Source organism: Podarcis gaigeae (genome assembly GCF_964106915.1).
Source record: "Podarcis gaigeae genome assembly, chromosome: 15".
In the NCBI taxonomy this organism is placed as follows: Eukaryota; Metazoa; Chordata; class Lepidosauria; order Squamata; family Lacertidae; genus Podarcis; species Podarcis gaigeae.
Window position 1 is genome coordinate 26326157 of NC_139692.1, and position 18635 is coordinate 26344791.

General features: G+C 42.8%; 1 protein-coding gene across 5 annotated transcripts in view; it reads left to right on the top strand.

Annotated features, from left to right (window-relative positions):
* LOC310832633 (opioid-binding protein/cell adhesion molecule homolog) overlaps positions 1 to 18635 on the top strand; it is a 706658-nt gene that overhangs the window by 618643 nt on the left and 69380 nt on the right. For all 5 annotated transcript variants that reach the window (XM_083714772.1, XM_083714771.1, XM_083714774.1 and 2 more), the window contains one exon: positions 6082 to 6210. In XM_083714772.1, coding sequence (XP_083570898.1) covers positions 6082 to 6210 — 129 coding nt within the window. The remainder of the gene's footprint in view (positions 1 to 6081; positions 6211 to 18635) is intronic.

Consider the following 18635-nt stretch of genomic DNA (forward strand, 5'->3'; position numbering starts at 1 on the left):
GCTTTTCCTCCAAGGAGCTCAAGGTGACATGAATGGTTCTCCCTGTTTTATCCTCACAACAACCCTGTGAGGTGGGTTAGGTTGAGAGGCAGAGACCGGCCCAAGGTCACCCAGTGAGTTTCATGGCTGGGTGGGGATTTGAACCCAAGCCTCCCAGGCCTTGAACCGACATGAAAAGACATTGTCTCCCCACCCCACTTCCCACTTCTGCAGGTTATCATGATTAGGTGGATTTAAACACCATGCACTGATGTGACCATGTTTGCACCATGATTTTGTTCTTTGATTTATTCCATGTGCATATGCACTCATGCATATCTGTAACTAGCAATAATTTATTTTTTTTAAAAGATGTGCCACATTGCACATGTGTAGTGGTGTGAACCCAGGGAATTAAAATAAAATAAAAATAGAAAAAAGAGCTATTTGTTAACCCTTTGAAGCTGATCTGCAAACAGATCCAAGCCATTCAGAACCCCCAAATTTGGGCTAGAGATTCAGATGTTTTGTGAGCAACCCTGTGTGAAACCCGTGCACCTCGTGTGCATTAAATATGGGGATAGCTGCGAACAAAGCTATGAATACGCATGCTGAGAGATGCTCGGGAAACAATCATTATAAAGCACCAGAGCACAGCTTGAGTGGTTTGTGATGTCACTAGAATCATGGCGTGTATTTATATCCTTGCAATTCACAATAATTTGTTCTCATTCCCTATCATCTCCTTTCACAAAATACAACATAGGGGAGAAAAGCAATCATAAATAGAATGGGATCTGATCTGACATGACATGATATAATGTATTATCTAAGTGGGGGCATTCAGAAGGGGAATTCAAGAGCTGCGGCCCATCAGCACAGGTACGGCTTGATGTGCCACAATACAAAGATGTTGCCTGCGATTTGCATTTTTTTCCGAGCCTTTGTCTCTACGTTATTATTTTGCTCACTGTAAAGAGCCAGATCTTGGGCACTACCCAGCTTAACAGATATGCTAGGGTAAATTTCTCTGCTTGCATATTAGAACTTCCCCTGCCTCTCTTTTCTCCATGTGCTCTCTTGCCCCCTCTTTCCCCACTCAGGAGGGTTTGGGGGGGACCCAGAAGAAATGGAAGTGGGGGGGATCTTACTATGTGCTTTAAAGGTAAAGGTAAAGGGATCCCTGACCATTAGGTCCAATCGTGGCCGACTCTGGGGTTGCGGTGCTCATCTCATTTTATTGGCCGAGGGAGCCGGTGTACAGCTTCCGGGTCATATGGCCAGCATGACTAAGCCGCTTCTGGCGAACCAGAGCAGCACACGGAAACACGATTTACCTTCCCGCCGGAGCAGCACCTATTTATCTACTTGCACTTTGACGTGCTTTCGAACTGCTAGGTTGGCAGGAGCAGGGACTGAACAATGGGAGCTCACCCTGTCACGGGGATTCGAACCGCTGACCTTCTGTTTAACCCACAGTGCCACCCGCGTCCCATGTGCTTTAGGGCTATATAAAAGTTATCTTCAGAATGCCTGTGATAAGCTGGGGACACAGACAGGGATGTTTGATTTAAACAATGGTTGGGGAACCTTTTTCCAGATAGAGGGCCACATTGCCTCCATAGCAACCTTCTGGGGGCCACATGCACATGCACTCAACACTTACACATCCCTCTTTGTCTACCAGGCAAGCGAGAAGCATTGTCAGAGTTCAAGAGCACATTCTAGCCAGTACGAAGAAGGAGGATGCAAAGCAAGGCTGGTGTGGGTTGTGGTCTGGGGAGGCTCCCAACAGCCAGGTAGAAGCCAGGAAGTCTGCCCCAGGTGTCAGGTTTCCCATTCCTGAATTTTATCTGTAACCTAATGATTTGGGGGTGGGAGAGGAGTTTCATCTGCAGCCAAAATTCCTTTACTAGCAGGTTTATTTAGCTGCATACCACCCATAGATCTTCTACCAAAATCATAGTGACAGAAGGGCACACATCTAACCCACCATCTTTCTCTTTTGATTCTGGGGCTGATGCAATATTCAATACATCATCATAGAATTGCTGGGGGCCTAGCAAACCATCGTGTCCAGCTTCCTCTTTGCTGCAGGCAACCCAGACTTAGAGCACCCCCGCAGACATCTGTCCAGCTTCTTGCTTTGACTCCCAAGACCCATCATCCCTAACATCAAGAGAGAAGCATGTCAGCTACTACTGACCCAAACAAGAAACATAATTTAATTAATGGAGGAAACAAACAGGAAACATTTGGCTTCCCTTGACTGTTTTGAGATAGAAAACCATCCAAAATCACCCCCTGACTTTTAAACTAAAGGCTGCCATGTGTCTCTTTGCTGCTGTTCTCTCAGGAACCTGTGTGTTTTGTTTAAGTTTTGGACAGATCTGCCTTGCAGTCCATTCCTGAATTCCTTAGACATGGGGAGCATTAATTGTTTCTTTATTCCAGAATCAGTGCTCTGAGTCTGCATAAGGTAGTGTCTATGCCATAGTCCTGATCCCTACATTCCTACATACAGAGTCTACCCACCCATGAGGCAAGGTGGGGTTGCTGCCTCAGCTGGCAGGATTCACTGGGGTAGCAGATCCCAATGCCAATCTTTCTTTCCCTCTTTGTTCCTGATGTAGATCTTCCCTCACCCCTTCTTCCCTGGCGGGGAGGGCAGCTCAAGTTTGGGGTCCATCTTAGGTGTCAAAATATCTTACATAGCACCAGGGAGGGACTAACTCAGCCTACAACTCCTTCTTGGAACTTTGTCCACATTGAAATACTTTATTGTCACTTGTACAACTTGTATACAGTGAGATTACACGTGCACCCCCCCACTCATCTCTCTTAGTCTTAATTCCCTTTGTTTGCTGACGCACACCCACCAAACCCAAAAGTCAGTTGCCCTGACTCTACATAAAGACCTCATGGCTACAACACAAGCCTAGTTTGTGTGCCCACATCTGTGTTTGTTTAATATATTTCCATGTCCCTCTCACCAACTGTTTTCTGTAACATCTCTCCCCGTAAAGAAGTCTGGAGGACTTGAAAGCTGACCACACTTTGGTGTTATTTGGGCTGATTCCAAGAAATGCATTATTTAACTGTGAACTTTGATATTTTCTTGTTCTTATGGACCAACACAGCCACCTTTGCATGCAATGTACAGTCAATTAGCATCCTGGCTTCATTTGGAATTGTACACTGAGTCTATTCTCCTCCCTTCTGAGTAGAGTCAATAGAATTAAGTGCAAAAAGTTGTTGAGTCATGCACCAAACCATGAGGATTGAGAAGTTGTTTACTTTTCTCTCTCTTTTTAGAAAACAGATACCATTTTCACTAATGTACAGTAGTACCTCTGGTTACGAACTTAATTTGTTCCGGAGGTCCGTTCTTAAGCTGGAACCATTCTTATCCCGAGGCGTGCTTTCGCTCATGGAGTCTCCCGCTGCTCACGCACCTCTGGCATGTGATTTCCTGGGGCAAAAGTTTGCAACCAGGAGCAGCTACTTCCAGGTTAGCAGAGTTCGTAACCCAAAGCGTTTGTAACCAGAAGCGTTCGTAACCAGAGGTACCACTGTATGCATTGGGGGGCATGCCGTATTTGCTAGGGGAAGTGCATCACAAAATTTGGCAGGCTGTGGATTTTGAAGGAGAGCTGTCCTTTGGTTTGCATCTTGGCTCAGGACATGTGAATTAGGTTGTTTCACTGTGAACTGAGTGACTTTCTCCCCTATCCCTCGGGGTACCTAACGTGGTGCCCTCCAGATGTTGTGGCCTCAATCAGCACAAGATGATGGGAATTACAGTCCTGTGGCATCTGGAGGGCAGCCTGTTGGCTACCCTTGCTCTGCGGAGTTGTGATACTCCTGTATGAAGGTGAAATCCAATAACTTGCATCTCTTAAAAAAGGGTCACACCTGAGATCCCCTCCCTAATCTTCCACGCCAGGAGGTGGCTGCTATCGAGTGCTTTTGTCTGTGTCCCCTATCAGAGCTGGCTTGCTCTTCACCTTGCCTGTGGTGATGCTGGACTTTATCTTCCATGTCTGAACTTGTAATCCTGGATTATCTCCTTCATTTAAATATACACCTCAAACTTGTTCAGTCGTGCGGAGTTCTCAATGCGGCTCCATGGACTTTGGTTTCAGCCCGGAGGGGGAACCCACCTTCCCCTTCAACAAGATTCTTATTCCTTTCTACGGCCGTCATGATGTGAATGTGAGATACCAAGGACATAATAACTTCCATAGCAACCAACTGTGAAGACACAAACAAGAGATTATGATTCAGGTGGGGAATAAACAGCGGAGACGCAGATGAATCCTTGAAGAACATGTTTTCGCGCCAGTGTCCTTTGTAATAAAGAACCAGTGAACAGAAATATAGTGGAAATGTAGATTCAAAAGGGCTGAATCATTTCTCTCCATAGGTTGTTTTTCAGCTTTCCACAAGACATCAGCTGTCCTTTAAATATGCTGCACGCTATATTGCCAGGAGCAGACTAACAGATTGAAAGCTAAAGTCTCTCTCCCCCTTCCTTCCTTCCCTCCCCCGAATCTTTCAAGATATTTTAAAATGCTCTTAATTCCTTCCCTCAAAAGGCAAGGTGTATGGTTGGGGTGGGGGAGAAGAAGATACTGTAAAAGGAAAGGGTGAAAAGGAACTTAGAAGACATTCACATTGGCAGCTGTGTGCTATTTTGTAGAACTGTATCACTGAATCTGTATAGAGTCTAGATTGGGGGTGGATAATCTGTTCCCCCCAGATGCTTAGCCCCAGCTGTAAGCTTGGAGTGGATAGAAGCAATGTTCACAGTTCTATGGGCTGAGGATTGCAGAAGCCCCCAAATATCACACATCCATGTGTTCCTGATTCTTTGCAGCACATTTTCAGGCCTCTGGTGTTCATTGCCAACATCAAATAGACAGAGGGAGGGTTGGAATCTTAAATATAGAGGGAATGTTGGATATCAGACACTTGGAGTTTGTTTCCACCCAAAGGTCCAGTTAGACTCTCCACTGTGGAGTTACTTGGTTACTGGTGTGCATATTGGCTCCCGTTTGTGGAATGCCCTCCTTAGTGAAGCATGTTTGTCTCCTGTGCTATTAATCTTTAGGGAGAATCCAAACACAATCCTGTTTGACTGGGTTTCTGGTAGCTCAATGATTTGTTTCTGGCAATTGTGAAATTATTTGCTGTGAGAGCAGGTGATAGCTTTTAAAGAAGTTTTTAGATGATTGCTTTTAATATGTTCTCGGAAGTTTTAATTGTTTTGTGTTATTGCCCTTTTGGATGCCCTCAAAGGTGCCCAGGCACAGGCCTGTACTGTGCATTTGCAATTCTGGCATAATACTGTAAAGTGGTAAGTTGGAGTCCTGAAAGCTTTAATCATATTCTGCTAGGGTCAGCACTATTGCAGGAATGCAAAAGAGAAAGCTCCTGACCTATGACTGACAAGTGGTTGGCTTCTTGACCCCAGTTGGTTAAGTCAAATGCTTTGACTTTGACAGGCAGGGTCACAAGACTACAGCTGCACCTGCAGTCTCATAACACATCCCTCTGACCCTTAGGGGAGGTCCTTGGGGACCTCTGAAGTGTGGTTCACAAGGGATCGAGTAATGCACCAATTATCTTCCTCAGCAGGATACAGACTATGAATATGAGAGCTGGAAGCACTGTGAGAGGAACCCAGAGGAGATAAAGAGTCCCAGGGGGGAGAGAGGGGTCCCAGGATGGTGCAATGTGTCAACCAACTACAGCTACCAGAGGTTCCTGCTGCTGTCATGCCTAGGAATGAATTCTTAGCAATCAAATTGGCAAATAATGATATTCATTGGTAGTATTATGCTTTATTCTTGCTGTGCATTAACATGATCACGTAGCTTTACATCTAATTCTTGCTGTGACTGTCAACTTCACCCATATATGTGCTTGTTGCCCCTGAATCCCCCCCCCCAAAAAAGCAGCTGCCCTTGACAGAACAGGATTTGGGCAAGATAATCTAATTTTCCCAAATTCAGTGTGGGAGGGGAAGGGCATACCCATAAGTAGCATCAGAATTCGTTTTTAACAGGTATTCATTCCTTTCCACCTCTCTTCTTGCAGTTCCTCCACAGATTATAAACATAACGTCAGACATCACCGTCAACGAAGGCAGCAGCGTCACCCTTTTGTGCTTGGCCTTTGGGAGACCAGAACCAACAGTTACATGGAAGCACCTGTCTGGCAGCAAAGGTAAGGTCTTGCTCAAATTTGGAGATGGGGAATTCCAAGCTGAGAAACCAGGGCTGAATACAGAATGTGGTGGAAGGGACCACTGTTGAGTTGTGAGGGGTTGGAGGGCAAGAGTAAAACAAAAGGGCTTGATGAGTGCTTTTTTGTATATACAACCTGGGTCCATGTGTGGGTGACCTTTTTCTAGAGTAGAGTGCTTTCCCCCTTTTATCTGGTGTATGGCGTTGCAGCCAGTCAGCCGTGCCTCAACAGTTTTCCAGAGTAAGGGGGAGGTACGCTGCATCACCCCTCCTCCCCACGCATCACAGCCGGTCATGTTATCTGTGCCGGGGACAGCTCCAGCCAATCTGTGACCAGGGTGGGTGTGGCTACGGATCATTTAATTTCTGGTTGGCCGGCCGGCTCCCTCTTCCTTGCTTCTTCGTCAGATCACCCTACCCACCCACCCTCTTTTCATGCTTCGCTCTGATATGACCTTGCTATGGCAGTTGTCGGTTGCCATGTTGTTGGGGCTGGGTAGGATTTTCTCCCACTTGGCAAATTGGCACCGGCCATTTGGTTTTCGCCTACCTAGTAGAAATTGTCACAACTTTTGTACGGTTAGGCATTGGGTAAGCCTTTGTCTGGTTGGAGGGGAGGTTGTTGCCTTGCCTGCCCCTCCTCAGTAAGGGTATCCTGTTAAATGGTGTGAATACTGTCTAAAGCCTGGACGTGGGCTAGGGCCAAGGGGACCCCTTGGGCTGCCACTATCTGACGTAGGTTATAGGGAACCCCCTATTGGTAGTTTACCATTCCGGGGACTCCCTGCAAACAGGCAGGAGTCAAGATATAGCCTGGATTCACCCCAATGCCTAAGCCAGAACCGCTCACATTGGTAACCAATAAAGTTGTGGCTTATTTGAACCCATAAACCAAATATTCCATTTCTGTGTGATTTATTTTTCTCCTGGGAACTTTGTGGCTTGGGTGCCTTGGCATGTATGTCACAAAGGGGGAACCAGGGTTAAGCTGTTAAGCATTAGGTGGAATCTGCAAAGTCAAGAGCCACTGGCAATTTCCTTTGGTGACATGAGCATCTCTCTGGTTTCAGTTTCAATGTTATTTACATATTGTTGTTATTATTATTACACTCATACCTCAAGATAAATACGCTTCAGGATAAGTATTTTTGGGTTGCGCTCCACGGCAACCCGGAAGTAACGGAGCGTGTTACTTCCGGGTTTCGCCGCTCATGCATACGCAGACGGTCAAAATGACATCACGCGCATGCGAGGAAGTGGTGAAACACGACCCGTGCACACGCAGACGCACTGTCGTGTCTTACATTCTGCTCAGGATGCGAACGGGGCTCTGGAATGGAACCTGTTCGCATCCCAAGGTACCACTGTATTCTGGAAGCAAGTAACACAGAAATTAGCACTGAGCTTTTGCCATATTCTGCTGAATTTCCCAAACTGTGTTATGTGAAAGCACAAATTTAATGTGGAGTTTAACAGTTAGGGAAGCACTGCAAAAGAGGGGAATAAACTGTGGTGTGCATGCAGCCATTGTCTCTTTTAAACAAGTCTAGAACACAAAAAAAAACTCCTGGCTCCATCCATATACAGTTAAGTCCAGTGCCACCTAGTGACTAAACTATATAACTACACTATCCATACACCCGTGCATATGGTTCTGGCCATTTGCCAGAAGTTTGCTTTTTTAAAAAAAAGAAGAAAAAAAAGTGCATGTTGTTTAGGCATGGAAAGTCACAGTTCGCTCCAGCACTTTCCCAGCTTCCGAGGGTTATTGTTCAGTGTCACGATTGCAAAGGAGCTTTACAAAGTCTTTGCATAAAAAGTGCTTAAGTAAACAAAAGCGACAGCTACCTTGAAGAGGAAAAAACCTGCTTTCGGGAAAGAGCTCCTTGTTTCTTCGATAGCCAGAGAAAGAAATGGATTATCTTTGGAAACATGCTCAAAGCGAGGAGCTCGCTTTTATAACAACAACAATGCATCATGTCTGTGTCTCTGGCTCCTTCTGTCCCAAGGCACTCTGTGGAGAGACACTGAAGATTAGAGACTCTTAGCCTTCTGCAAATTGGGTCAAAGGTACCCCCGCCTCACCCCCTTGCTCTTCCCACCCACCCCTGTGCAGTGCTGCAGTGTTTTCGAAATTTTTGACTGGGTTCAATTTTTTCTTGGTATATAATCCTACTTGATACATTTAACCCTTTGTCAGTAATTGGAACAGAAGAGGCATATTTCATTCCTGACACGTGACTGATCCTTCTTGTGAGGTTAGCCACCATCGTCATTCTGGGTAGCAAATGGAGGCAGGCAAATCTGTCCATTTCGTTTTCATGCCATTTCTAATTTTTCTAACCTCTCCACATGTCCACATCATTTTTTGATATATTTTTTAAAAAGTCCTTGTGAAAATTCATCAGCATTCTGGCACGCACTTCTCTTAACTATACGCATGTTTGTATACAATTCTGCCCAATATACACATTTTTGCAAAGGAACTTTCCGTAATGTGATGTGTTGTTTGCACCAACTCATACATTTTTATGCACACACCCCCCCCCCCCCCCGTACATGCACTTTTCCGCATTTTACTTGGCTGGAGAAGTGTATTGCAAAATTCAGAGAACAGCAAATTTTTGAATGATAAATGTGTTTCTACTCTTGTATTGTATCAGAAACTGTGGCTGAGATATATTTGCTTTTAAAGACAAACTGAAATTGAATTTCTCCCTTCCCTAGTAGCAATGTCTTGCCCCCATGGAACTATCAGTAATGCCATACAAGCTGCCTGAAAAGGCTGTTGCTTTGCTCACCACCACGCTCTCTGCAATGCACAGCTGCAGAAAAGGATGTGGGATGCTCCCTCATTTCATATGGGATGGTGATGAGATCAAACAGTCTTGCCCAGCACCCTCTTGAATTCCATATGGAGCCAGAAAACAGGCCTGGGCAGACATCAGGCTTGCAGGATCTACACACAAAATATAAAACATCTAAAAGCAATTCCACTGCAGATGGAGACTGGTAAAGATCTTTTCCTAAAAGGCTTGTTGAAAAAGGAAGGTCTTAAGTAGGTCTTAAGTAGATGGTGCCTGCTGAAGAGTAGCTCCAGAAGGGCAGAATGGACCTAATCATCATCATCATCATCATCATCATCATTTTATTTGTACCCTGCCCTCCCCGGCTGGAGCTGGGCTCAGGGCAGCTAATGCCATAGGAATAACACAGTATACATAAAAACAGGCATCAATTAATTAAAATACATCTTAAAATTAATTCAGACAAATTATAATCTGGACAAATGGCAGTTATCAGGTTAAGACTGAGAGCGGTTAATACTTGCCAGGACCAACTGTTTTCACTGATCATATAAGGACCTGTGAACAGGCTGGGAGGCCTCCTTCATGCTTGTTCTTATACCAAGGAAAATAGGTCAGACTGCACCCTGGCCAAAGATAGTACCTGCAGGAGGACCACAGCTGCAGAGCACAATGTCTATAAGGTATATAATTAGGTGTCAATTAGGTATATCAGACAGAGACAGATGATGTCCCAAGCTGTGTGGGACTTTCTACATGAAAACTAGCCCCTTCAACTTAGACCAGTAGCAAACCAACAGCTAATTTTGTTTCACTTAAAGCCCAAGGTCCACCAACCAGAGCCACACACAAAATAGTGGCAAGGCAGTTGTTTTTCCAAAACCAGGGAAAGATATATCCACCTTTGAATCGAGGATGGAGAACCTGCAGACCTCTCTCTCTCTCTTTTTTAAAGTAATATTTGAGATTTCAAAAAATTACAAAAAATAAAGAAAACAGAAAACAGAAAAACAGAAAAATAAAAACAATTAAAAAACAAGTCAATCTTTCCATGTCTTATCTTTCATTTGCTTGTTTCCTTGACCTCCTCACACCTCCCTTTTTTGTATTCTAGTTCAATTAGTTATTTCAGCAAATCCTTTCCATCTTTGTTTTTATCTTAATAATTTATCTTAATATATTGTAACTTTACATTCTCACCCATTAACAATCCATTTTTACTTAATCCTTTATAACGTTAGTGCTAAAACCACATAACTTCATTCCAGCATCCTTCTAACATTCCTTAATTTTAAAATGTTTCTGTAAATAATCTTTAAAGAGAACCTGCAGACCTCTCAATGTTGTTGGATTCCAGCTCCCATCAGCCAGTGGTCAGGTATGATAGGGATTGTAGTCCAACCACATCATATTACCCAACCTTGCTTTCAGTCTTAACACATCAATATATTTACTGATTACAAGATTTCCAAACCAAATTTTGCATCATGTCCAAATGCCTTAATACAATTTTATAGTCACCATTCAAGACTACCACCCGCAATTAATAGGCATTTTAACAATAACATTGGGAAGATGCTTGATTTAACATGAACATGAGGGCTGTGGAATTTCTGTTGGTGATGTTGGACCAAACATATATGTTTATATGCACTTTCAGACTTTGTTGATGGTGTGAATGTGATCTCACCTATCCCTTTGGTGAAAATGGTTTCAACACTGAGAGCAGGGCTAATGTGGAAAAGGCTTTCAAAATCACTATGGCTGCCCGTCAGTCAGCAGGCTTTAACAAAATATTGGGATTATTACCTTGCTGCTCCAATGCTAATCTTTCTTTCAAAGTACAATTGTGATAAACCCTTTTGTATTCCTTTCTGCTTCAGTGATATCTCTTAATACACCCTTTTCAAAAGTATGACTGTTGGGATTTTAAGTTATTGGGATAAAATGATTTGAATCTAAATTACCCAAATCATGATATTGAGACTTACTAAAGGATTTTTTTAAAAAAAATAATCAGAGATCAAAGTCAGGTCATTGGCCTACTTACCCCACTGTGGCCTCTCAGCGTTATTCACCTGATTGATGGGCAGAGAAAGGCTGAACTCACAGAGCAGTTTATTCTGTTTTCATGACTTTTCCCTGTTAAATCAACTTTACATTTGAGCTTCCACACAACACAACAGCCACTTCTGGAACTATAGTAGAATAGAGTGCAAGTTTAGTGCTCATTTCTGTGGGTTCTTTGCTTCCAGGGGGGAAAAATTGCACATAATATGGAAATGCCTGATAAAATTACCCTGTATTCTGCTATAGTTCCACATTTTGTATTGTGTGACAGCTCAAGTATAACATGAAAATTATTAGGGAAAAGGCATGAAAACAGAATAAACTGCTAAGCGAGTGCAGACAAGATAGTGCATCTGCAGATATGTGTTTGTTTCACTGCTGCCGCAAGTGGCAGTAGCAGCAAAAACTGTGTTGGCAGTTTGGTCACCATCTTGCATCTTACACATTCAGCCTGAAGGTCTTGTTCCTTTCTGGGCAATCTTCAGAGCTCACATTTTAGCCAGGTAAAACCAGTCAAAGAAGGATGTGAAGCAAGGTTTATAAGGAGGGTGGCCTAGGGAGAGTCCTGAGGGCCAGAGAGACAGGACTGTACAGCCACATTTGGACCCCCAACCTGAGGTTTCCCAACCCTGTTCTTGAGGTTTGAGAAAAAGAAAAGAAAAATAGCATAAAAATTTGGGGGAGGGAGAATAATCTGATACAATGTGGCTCAGCTTCAAACCCAGAGTCACCAGGGTCCTGTTCTTGGACCATCGTTGTTCAGCACCTTCATAAAAGGCTTGGGTAGAGGAATTGATAGGAAGCTCATCAGATTTGCAAATGACACCAAACTGGGAGGGGTAACTAATGCCAAAGAAGACAGAATCGGGATTCAAGATGACCTTAACTGATTGGAGAACTGGGCCCAAACTAACAAAATTAATTTCAATAGAGACATATGTTCAGGTTCTCCACTTAGGGAGGAATAACCATCTGCACCAATGCAAGATTGGGGGTACCTGGATTGCCCTTGGTACATGTGGAAAGGTTCTAGTGGTTTTTAAAGACTACAAGCTTAACATGAGTCAACAGTGTGATGCAGCAGCAAAAAAATTGTTCATGCTATTCTAGGCTGCATCAACAGAAGTATAGTGTCCAGCTCAAGGGACATAATAATATTGCTTCATTTTGCCTTGGTCAGGCCACACTTGGGATACTGTGTCCAGTTCTGGGCACCACCATTTAAGAAGGCTATTGACAAGCTAGAACATGTGCAGAGAAGGGCAACCAAGATTTTCAAGGATCTGGAAACCAAGCCTTATGAGGAACAGTTGAGGGAACTGGGAATGTTTAGCATGGCAAAAAGGAGACTGAGATTAAATATAATAGTCATTTTCAAATATAGTGGTACCTCGGGTTAAGAACTTAATTCATTCTGGAGGTCCGTTCTTAACCTGAAACTGTTCTTAACCTGAGGTACTACTTTAGCTAATGGGGCCTCCTGCTGCCACTTTGCCCCCGCCACACAATTTCTGTTCTCATTCTGAAGCAAAGTTCTTAACCCGAGGTACTATTTCTGGGTTAGCAGAGTCTGTAACCTGAAGCGTCTGTAACCTAAAGCATCTGTAACCCAAGGTACCACTGTATTTAAGGGGCTGTTACATGGAAGATGGAGCAAGCTTGGTTACTCCTTCTCTGGAGGTTAGAACCAAAGCCAATGGATTCAAATAACAAGAAAGAGGATTTCAGCTAAACAACAGGAATAACTTTTTGACAGTAAGAACTGTTTGGTAATGAAATGGATTCCCTTGGGAGATGGTGGACTCTCCTTCAGTGGAGGTTTGTAAGAAGATGTTGGATAGCTATCTTTAAGGGATGCTTTAGTTGAGATTTCTGCATTACAGGAAGTTGGACTAGATGACCCTTGCGATCCTTTCTAGTTCTACAATTTATATTATTATACAATTTATTATACAATTTGTATTATTGTACTCTAGGAATGGCCAACTTCTGAACGTTAGAGGGCTGCTCTGTTCTGCTGGCAGTAATCCTGTAGCCAACAGTATATCCAGCCTTACAAATGGACTCCTTCATGAGTGGATGGACTCTGAAGTCAAGTTGCCACCATCTCACAGGACTAAGCACATGAGTAGTGTTTCCATTAAAAAATCTGTACATGTAAACACTTATTACACCCAAAATGGGTGAGGGAAGGGAGAAGTGTGGAATATCAAGTGGAATCAGATTTGTTTTTTGTACTTGTTTTGTTTCACAACTACTGAACGCAACTGCTATAAATGCAGCAGCATTCAATATCAATCAAGTACATTTCCGAAATGAACAAATAGTCAAAACTGACATTCACAGAACAAACAATGGCAAACATCAATGCAATACACAGCTCCTAGTAATTCAACACACTACCGATAAAAAAGCTGACTATTGTAGCAGCATTAAAATCGTAAGCTACAATTCATTTGCCAAAATCATCAGCAGAACTCAGCAGCCGCAAAACATTTATAAAAATAAAATTATAATGCCCATTCCTAACATCTTGAAACATTATTTTTTTAAAAAATCCTTGCTAGTGCACCTTTCTGGGCAAATGTTTTTCTGCACCCTGATTAAAATTTGGTAGGGCCATTGAGAAGACAAATAAATTTGATCTGAGAATGTGAATCTGTATGCGGGCTGCCACTTGAAGCCATCCTTCGCTTGTGCTGTAAAAGCACATAGCACATGCTCAGCACTTAGAAGAATATGAGTCGGAAAGCATAATACATCAGAAATATGTATAACAGCCGTCTCCTTTTTTTACCTCTGCAGTCACTGAAGCGAGACATCTTTCAGATAGTAGAAATCCCTGGTATGTATTTAGTTGATCCTAAATACATATTTATATAAGCCTAAAGATTTTTTCAAAGGCATCTTGGCTTCTGGTAAATGTTTTAAGGAATATATATATATATATATATATATATATATATATATATATATATATGAATATAACCCCAGACCAACCACAGCAACTGCTTCCATACCTTGTGTTATATTCATGGCAGAAAAACATAGGAAAATGGGGAAACCCTTGTTCCTGAGTGTTCCTTAACTCAGCTAATCTCTCATACGTGGTTTTTTCATTGGGGGGAGATTGCTAATCAAACTGACTCCACCCCCCACCTAATCTTAATTGATTCCAAAGCTATTGTACCACAAAGGAGGTTGAAATGCGCCTTGGGGGAAATTACCACCACACTGCAGGAATCTTTGAAGCCAGTGTGGTTGTAGTAGTTAGAGTGCTGGGTTAGAAGCAGAGAGACCCGGGTTCAAGATCCCCACTTAGCCTCGCAGGCTGATTCTGGTCATGGTACACACATGACATGCACGCTCTCCCTCTCCCTCTCCATTTGTCTGTCTGTCTTTCTCTGTTACAGATAGGTAGCCGTGTTGGTCTGCCATAGTCAAAACAACAACAAAAAAAATTCCTTCCAGTAGCACCTTAAAGACCAACTAAGTCAGTTCTTGGTATGAGCTTTCGTGTGCATGCACACTTCTTCAGATACACTGAAACAGAAGTTTCCAGACCCTTCTATATAGTGAGAAGGTGGGGAGGGGTATTACTCAGAAGGGTGGTGGGAATGGCTGATTGGCAGATAGCTGTGATGAGCCTGTTGACGACTCTCTTTTTAAAACCATGGAGAGACCTGGTCTGAACAAAGACATTGGATTCTTATCTCATTATACATGACAAAGCGACTTTTCACCTTCTCACCCCTTGCTTTTTCCTGTAAGACCTATTGCAGTCGTTAAGAGTCGTCAACAGGCTCATCACAGCTATCTGCCAATCACCCATTCCCACCACCCTTCTGAGTAATACCCCTCCCCACCTTCTCACTATATAGAAGGGTCTGGAAACTTCTCTTTCAGTGTATCTGAAGAAGTGTGCATGCACACAAAAGCTCATACCAAGAACTGACTTAGTTGGTCTTTAAGGTGCTACTGGAAGGAATTTTTTTTTGTTTTGTCTTTCTCTGTGTTAGCCTAACCTAACTCTGAGGGTCATTATGAGGATAAAATGCCGAAGCAGGACTATGTACACGATCCTAAGCTTTCTGGAGGAAGGGCGATATAAATTGTGATCAGTAACAATCATTTTGATGTGGTTTGAAGAAAGTTATGCTCTGGCTTCTTTTCCTTCCTTCCTTCCTTCCTTCCTTCCTTCCTTCCTTCCTTCCTTCCTTTCTCCTGTCTCCCTTCTTCCTCCTGTCTCCCTTCCTTCCTTCCTCACTCCACTCCCTTTTCTATCTTTTCTTATTTTTTTGCATTTCCACTTAGGCTCCCTGCTGGGACTGGAAATTGCACAACCTCTCTAAAAGGATACTTTATTGAGTCTTAATAAACCCAAGTCATCTTGACAAACATTAGCAAATTCAGGTTTGCAGCCTCTCCAGGGAGATCGAAAAATATTATTGTCTGCATTTAGCAGATGGAGAAACAAGGCTCCGTGGAGAGAAGTGACTAATTCAGAGTTGCACAGTAAGCAGCTGCTTGGGAGCTGAGGCATGGGAATTCCTGGTAGGGTGAGTAGATCCAAAAGCTCCTTATATAATCGCTCTGCCTTCTCTCTCTAACACACACACATCTAAAATGAGGGCTTCGTGTGTGTGTGTGGCATTTGATAGCCCCACATCTTTTGCTCCAAGGATCACTCCCACTTAATGCAAACAACAGTCTTCTGCAGTCGGATGGACTGGGAGAAAATTGATTCATGTATGGACGGGCAATGGCTTGTCAGTCTCTCAGTTTCTCAACTCCCCTCCCGCCCAATCCACATTTCCACATCAGTTTGTGGATATTTTTAAAAAGTGCTCATGAAAATCCATCAACATTTAATGTAAATTTCCCTAATGTGTGCATTTTTGTGTACAATGCTGTCTAATATACTCTTTTTTTTTTCTTTCCTGCAAAATTACTTCCTCCATCACAATGCATTTTTGTATGTTGCTTCACACACTTGTGCGTCCCTAGGCATCCTTTACTGCAATATATGCATTTTTGTACCCATTACTTGGTTAGCAACGTGTGTTTCGAAAACTAGAGAAGTGTTGAGTTTTGAGGATGGCTGTTCTCACATCCTTTCAGAAAGCATGGATTTGTCAGATGTGACTTTGAATGCAAATTTACTTGTTTGCTCTCTCATCCCTATTAGCACTGCCCAGTTGGGATTTGAACCCAGGTTTCAGTCTAGATCCAACACCTTCCCCACTGTACTACCCTGGCTTGTGGCTGCTGACAACCTGACACAGATTGCTAAAAAGAGCCCTAGCACTTTGAAATCAAGCCTCTAGTTAGCAGTGAATTTGATGTTTGTGTGTGCTTTAAGGAAGAGTTGGAGCAGGAGGGCTGACAATGGCCTGTGCCTCATCTCTAACAAAACACAACTACCCATTGCCACAGATGCTTCTAATTCATGGACTCTCTTTTTCCTCTCGGAGCAAACTGTAGTGCTATAATGGAGCTTAGATTTCAACACAGTGTAGAAAACAGCTCCCTATGTTGCTTTCATAGGTAGCTGTAAAACCAGGTCTACATTCATACAATACAGAAGGCTGGAGGACCCATACAGTGCTGCCTTGGTTCTCAAACGCCTTGGTTCTCAAATGCCGAAAACCTGGAAATAAGTGTTCTGGTTTTTGGACGTTTTTTCAGAAACCGAATGTCCAATGTGGCTGTTGGCTATTGTTTCTGGGGCACCTACACCAATCAGAAGCTGCACCTCGGTTTTCGAACATTTCGAAAGTCAAAGAGACTTCCAGAATGGATTAAGTTTGGCGCTTTTGTTTTTGCTATTTATTTTGCGTTTTTGTTTTTGAGGCTTTTTCCGGTTAATTTATTTTTTTGACTGTGTGGAGCCCATTTCAGCTACTGATTGATTGATTGTGTGACTGTGGAAATGGATAAAAGCCCCCCCCCCATCCAAACAATGGCTATCATTAACGCTAGTAAGAAAAAAATAATAATTTTGATTTTTTTATCATCTACAATACTGTAGTATTTATTTTATAGTGCAGTACATTGATTATTGCTTTCATTTTATGGATCAATGGTCTCGTTAGATAGTAAAATTCATTTTAAATTGCTGTTTTAGGGGTCGTTTTAAAAGTCTAGAATGGATTAATTCATTTTGCATTGCTTTCTATGGGAAAGCGTGCCTTGGTTCTGGAACACTTTGGCTTTGGAACAGACTTCTGGAACAGATTAAGTTTGAGAACCAAGGTACCACTGTATTCCCCAGCCAGAGCTACAATTCCCGGAGTGGTTTAGCAATCACTCCCTCTTGCTAGGGAACTCTGCCACTCTGTGAAAGGAATAGGGGACCCCTTGGCAACTCTCAGTACCCTAGGCAAACTCTTTGAAGTGGTGTCGTAGTGCTTTAAATGTATGGTGTGCATTACTCAAGGGACTGAATTTGGCTCAGGGTCCACCAATTGATGAACCTTACGTAAACCACTGGCTATTCTTAATTGAAGAAGAACTTTCACAAGTTAAACCTAATTGGATAGAAAGTTCTCTCTCTCTCTCTCTCTCTCTCTCGTGTGTGTGTTTGTGTGTGTCCTGTTTCTTCTTCCAGATCTTACTCATCAGCCTCTACCAAGAGATATTTTGCGTTGTGCAGCTGCATCACACCTTCTCCAATTTATTCTCTGCTGTATCACTCCCTGAATTTAAGATGTTCTGAAAAAGATTTTTTTTCCTTCTTTTCCCTCCCATTCATTCTTAAGGGGGAGGCAGGGGGGACGGGAATGAAGCAATTAGTTTTTGCAGCCGCTTTTAAAGGTAACAGATGCACCAGGAAAGCTCTTCAGCCCCTGAGTGCCTGCTTCAAAGCAGTGGTGCTTGTTTGGGCCTGTGTGTGTGTGTGTGTGTGTGTGTGTGTGTGGAATCGCTCAGGTTTAGGAACAATTTCTTCCAATGGACCACTCCTCCATTATTTCTGATCAGGGATTTTTAAAATTAAGGGTGGGTTTCATTTATTTTTGCAATTAGGCTACACTAATTAAAATCAGGCAAAGTCTTAGACTGGGCTAAATACCCCTCCCTCCTATATCAACCCATTTCTCTCCCTCACCTAAAAAATTGAGAACAATTTTTTTTTTTTTTAAATCATCCTACCTTTCAATATGAGGTTACAAAGCACTTTAATCTACTTTAATTTTGCAGCGCCTCCTACAGCCTAATGACAGTCTGGACGCTGGAGGTGACTGTAGACCCACCTTCCCTCTTTCAGCCACCCTTCTACTTTTTAAAAAATTAAGAAATAGTACAATTCCCATGGACATTGTGCCCCAAGAACATCACCAGGATGCTGAAGCATATTTAAGCACACAATAATTATAATTTCCTTGATCATCCACCAATCTTTGTGCAGCCCAATCTTCACACCCACCACTGCAAAAAATGGAAGAAAACTCTGTGCTAAATACATCTATCCAAACAAATGAAGTTTGAGCTCTTCCATTGATTCCCATTCCTCACCTCTCCACCCTGC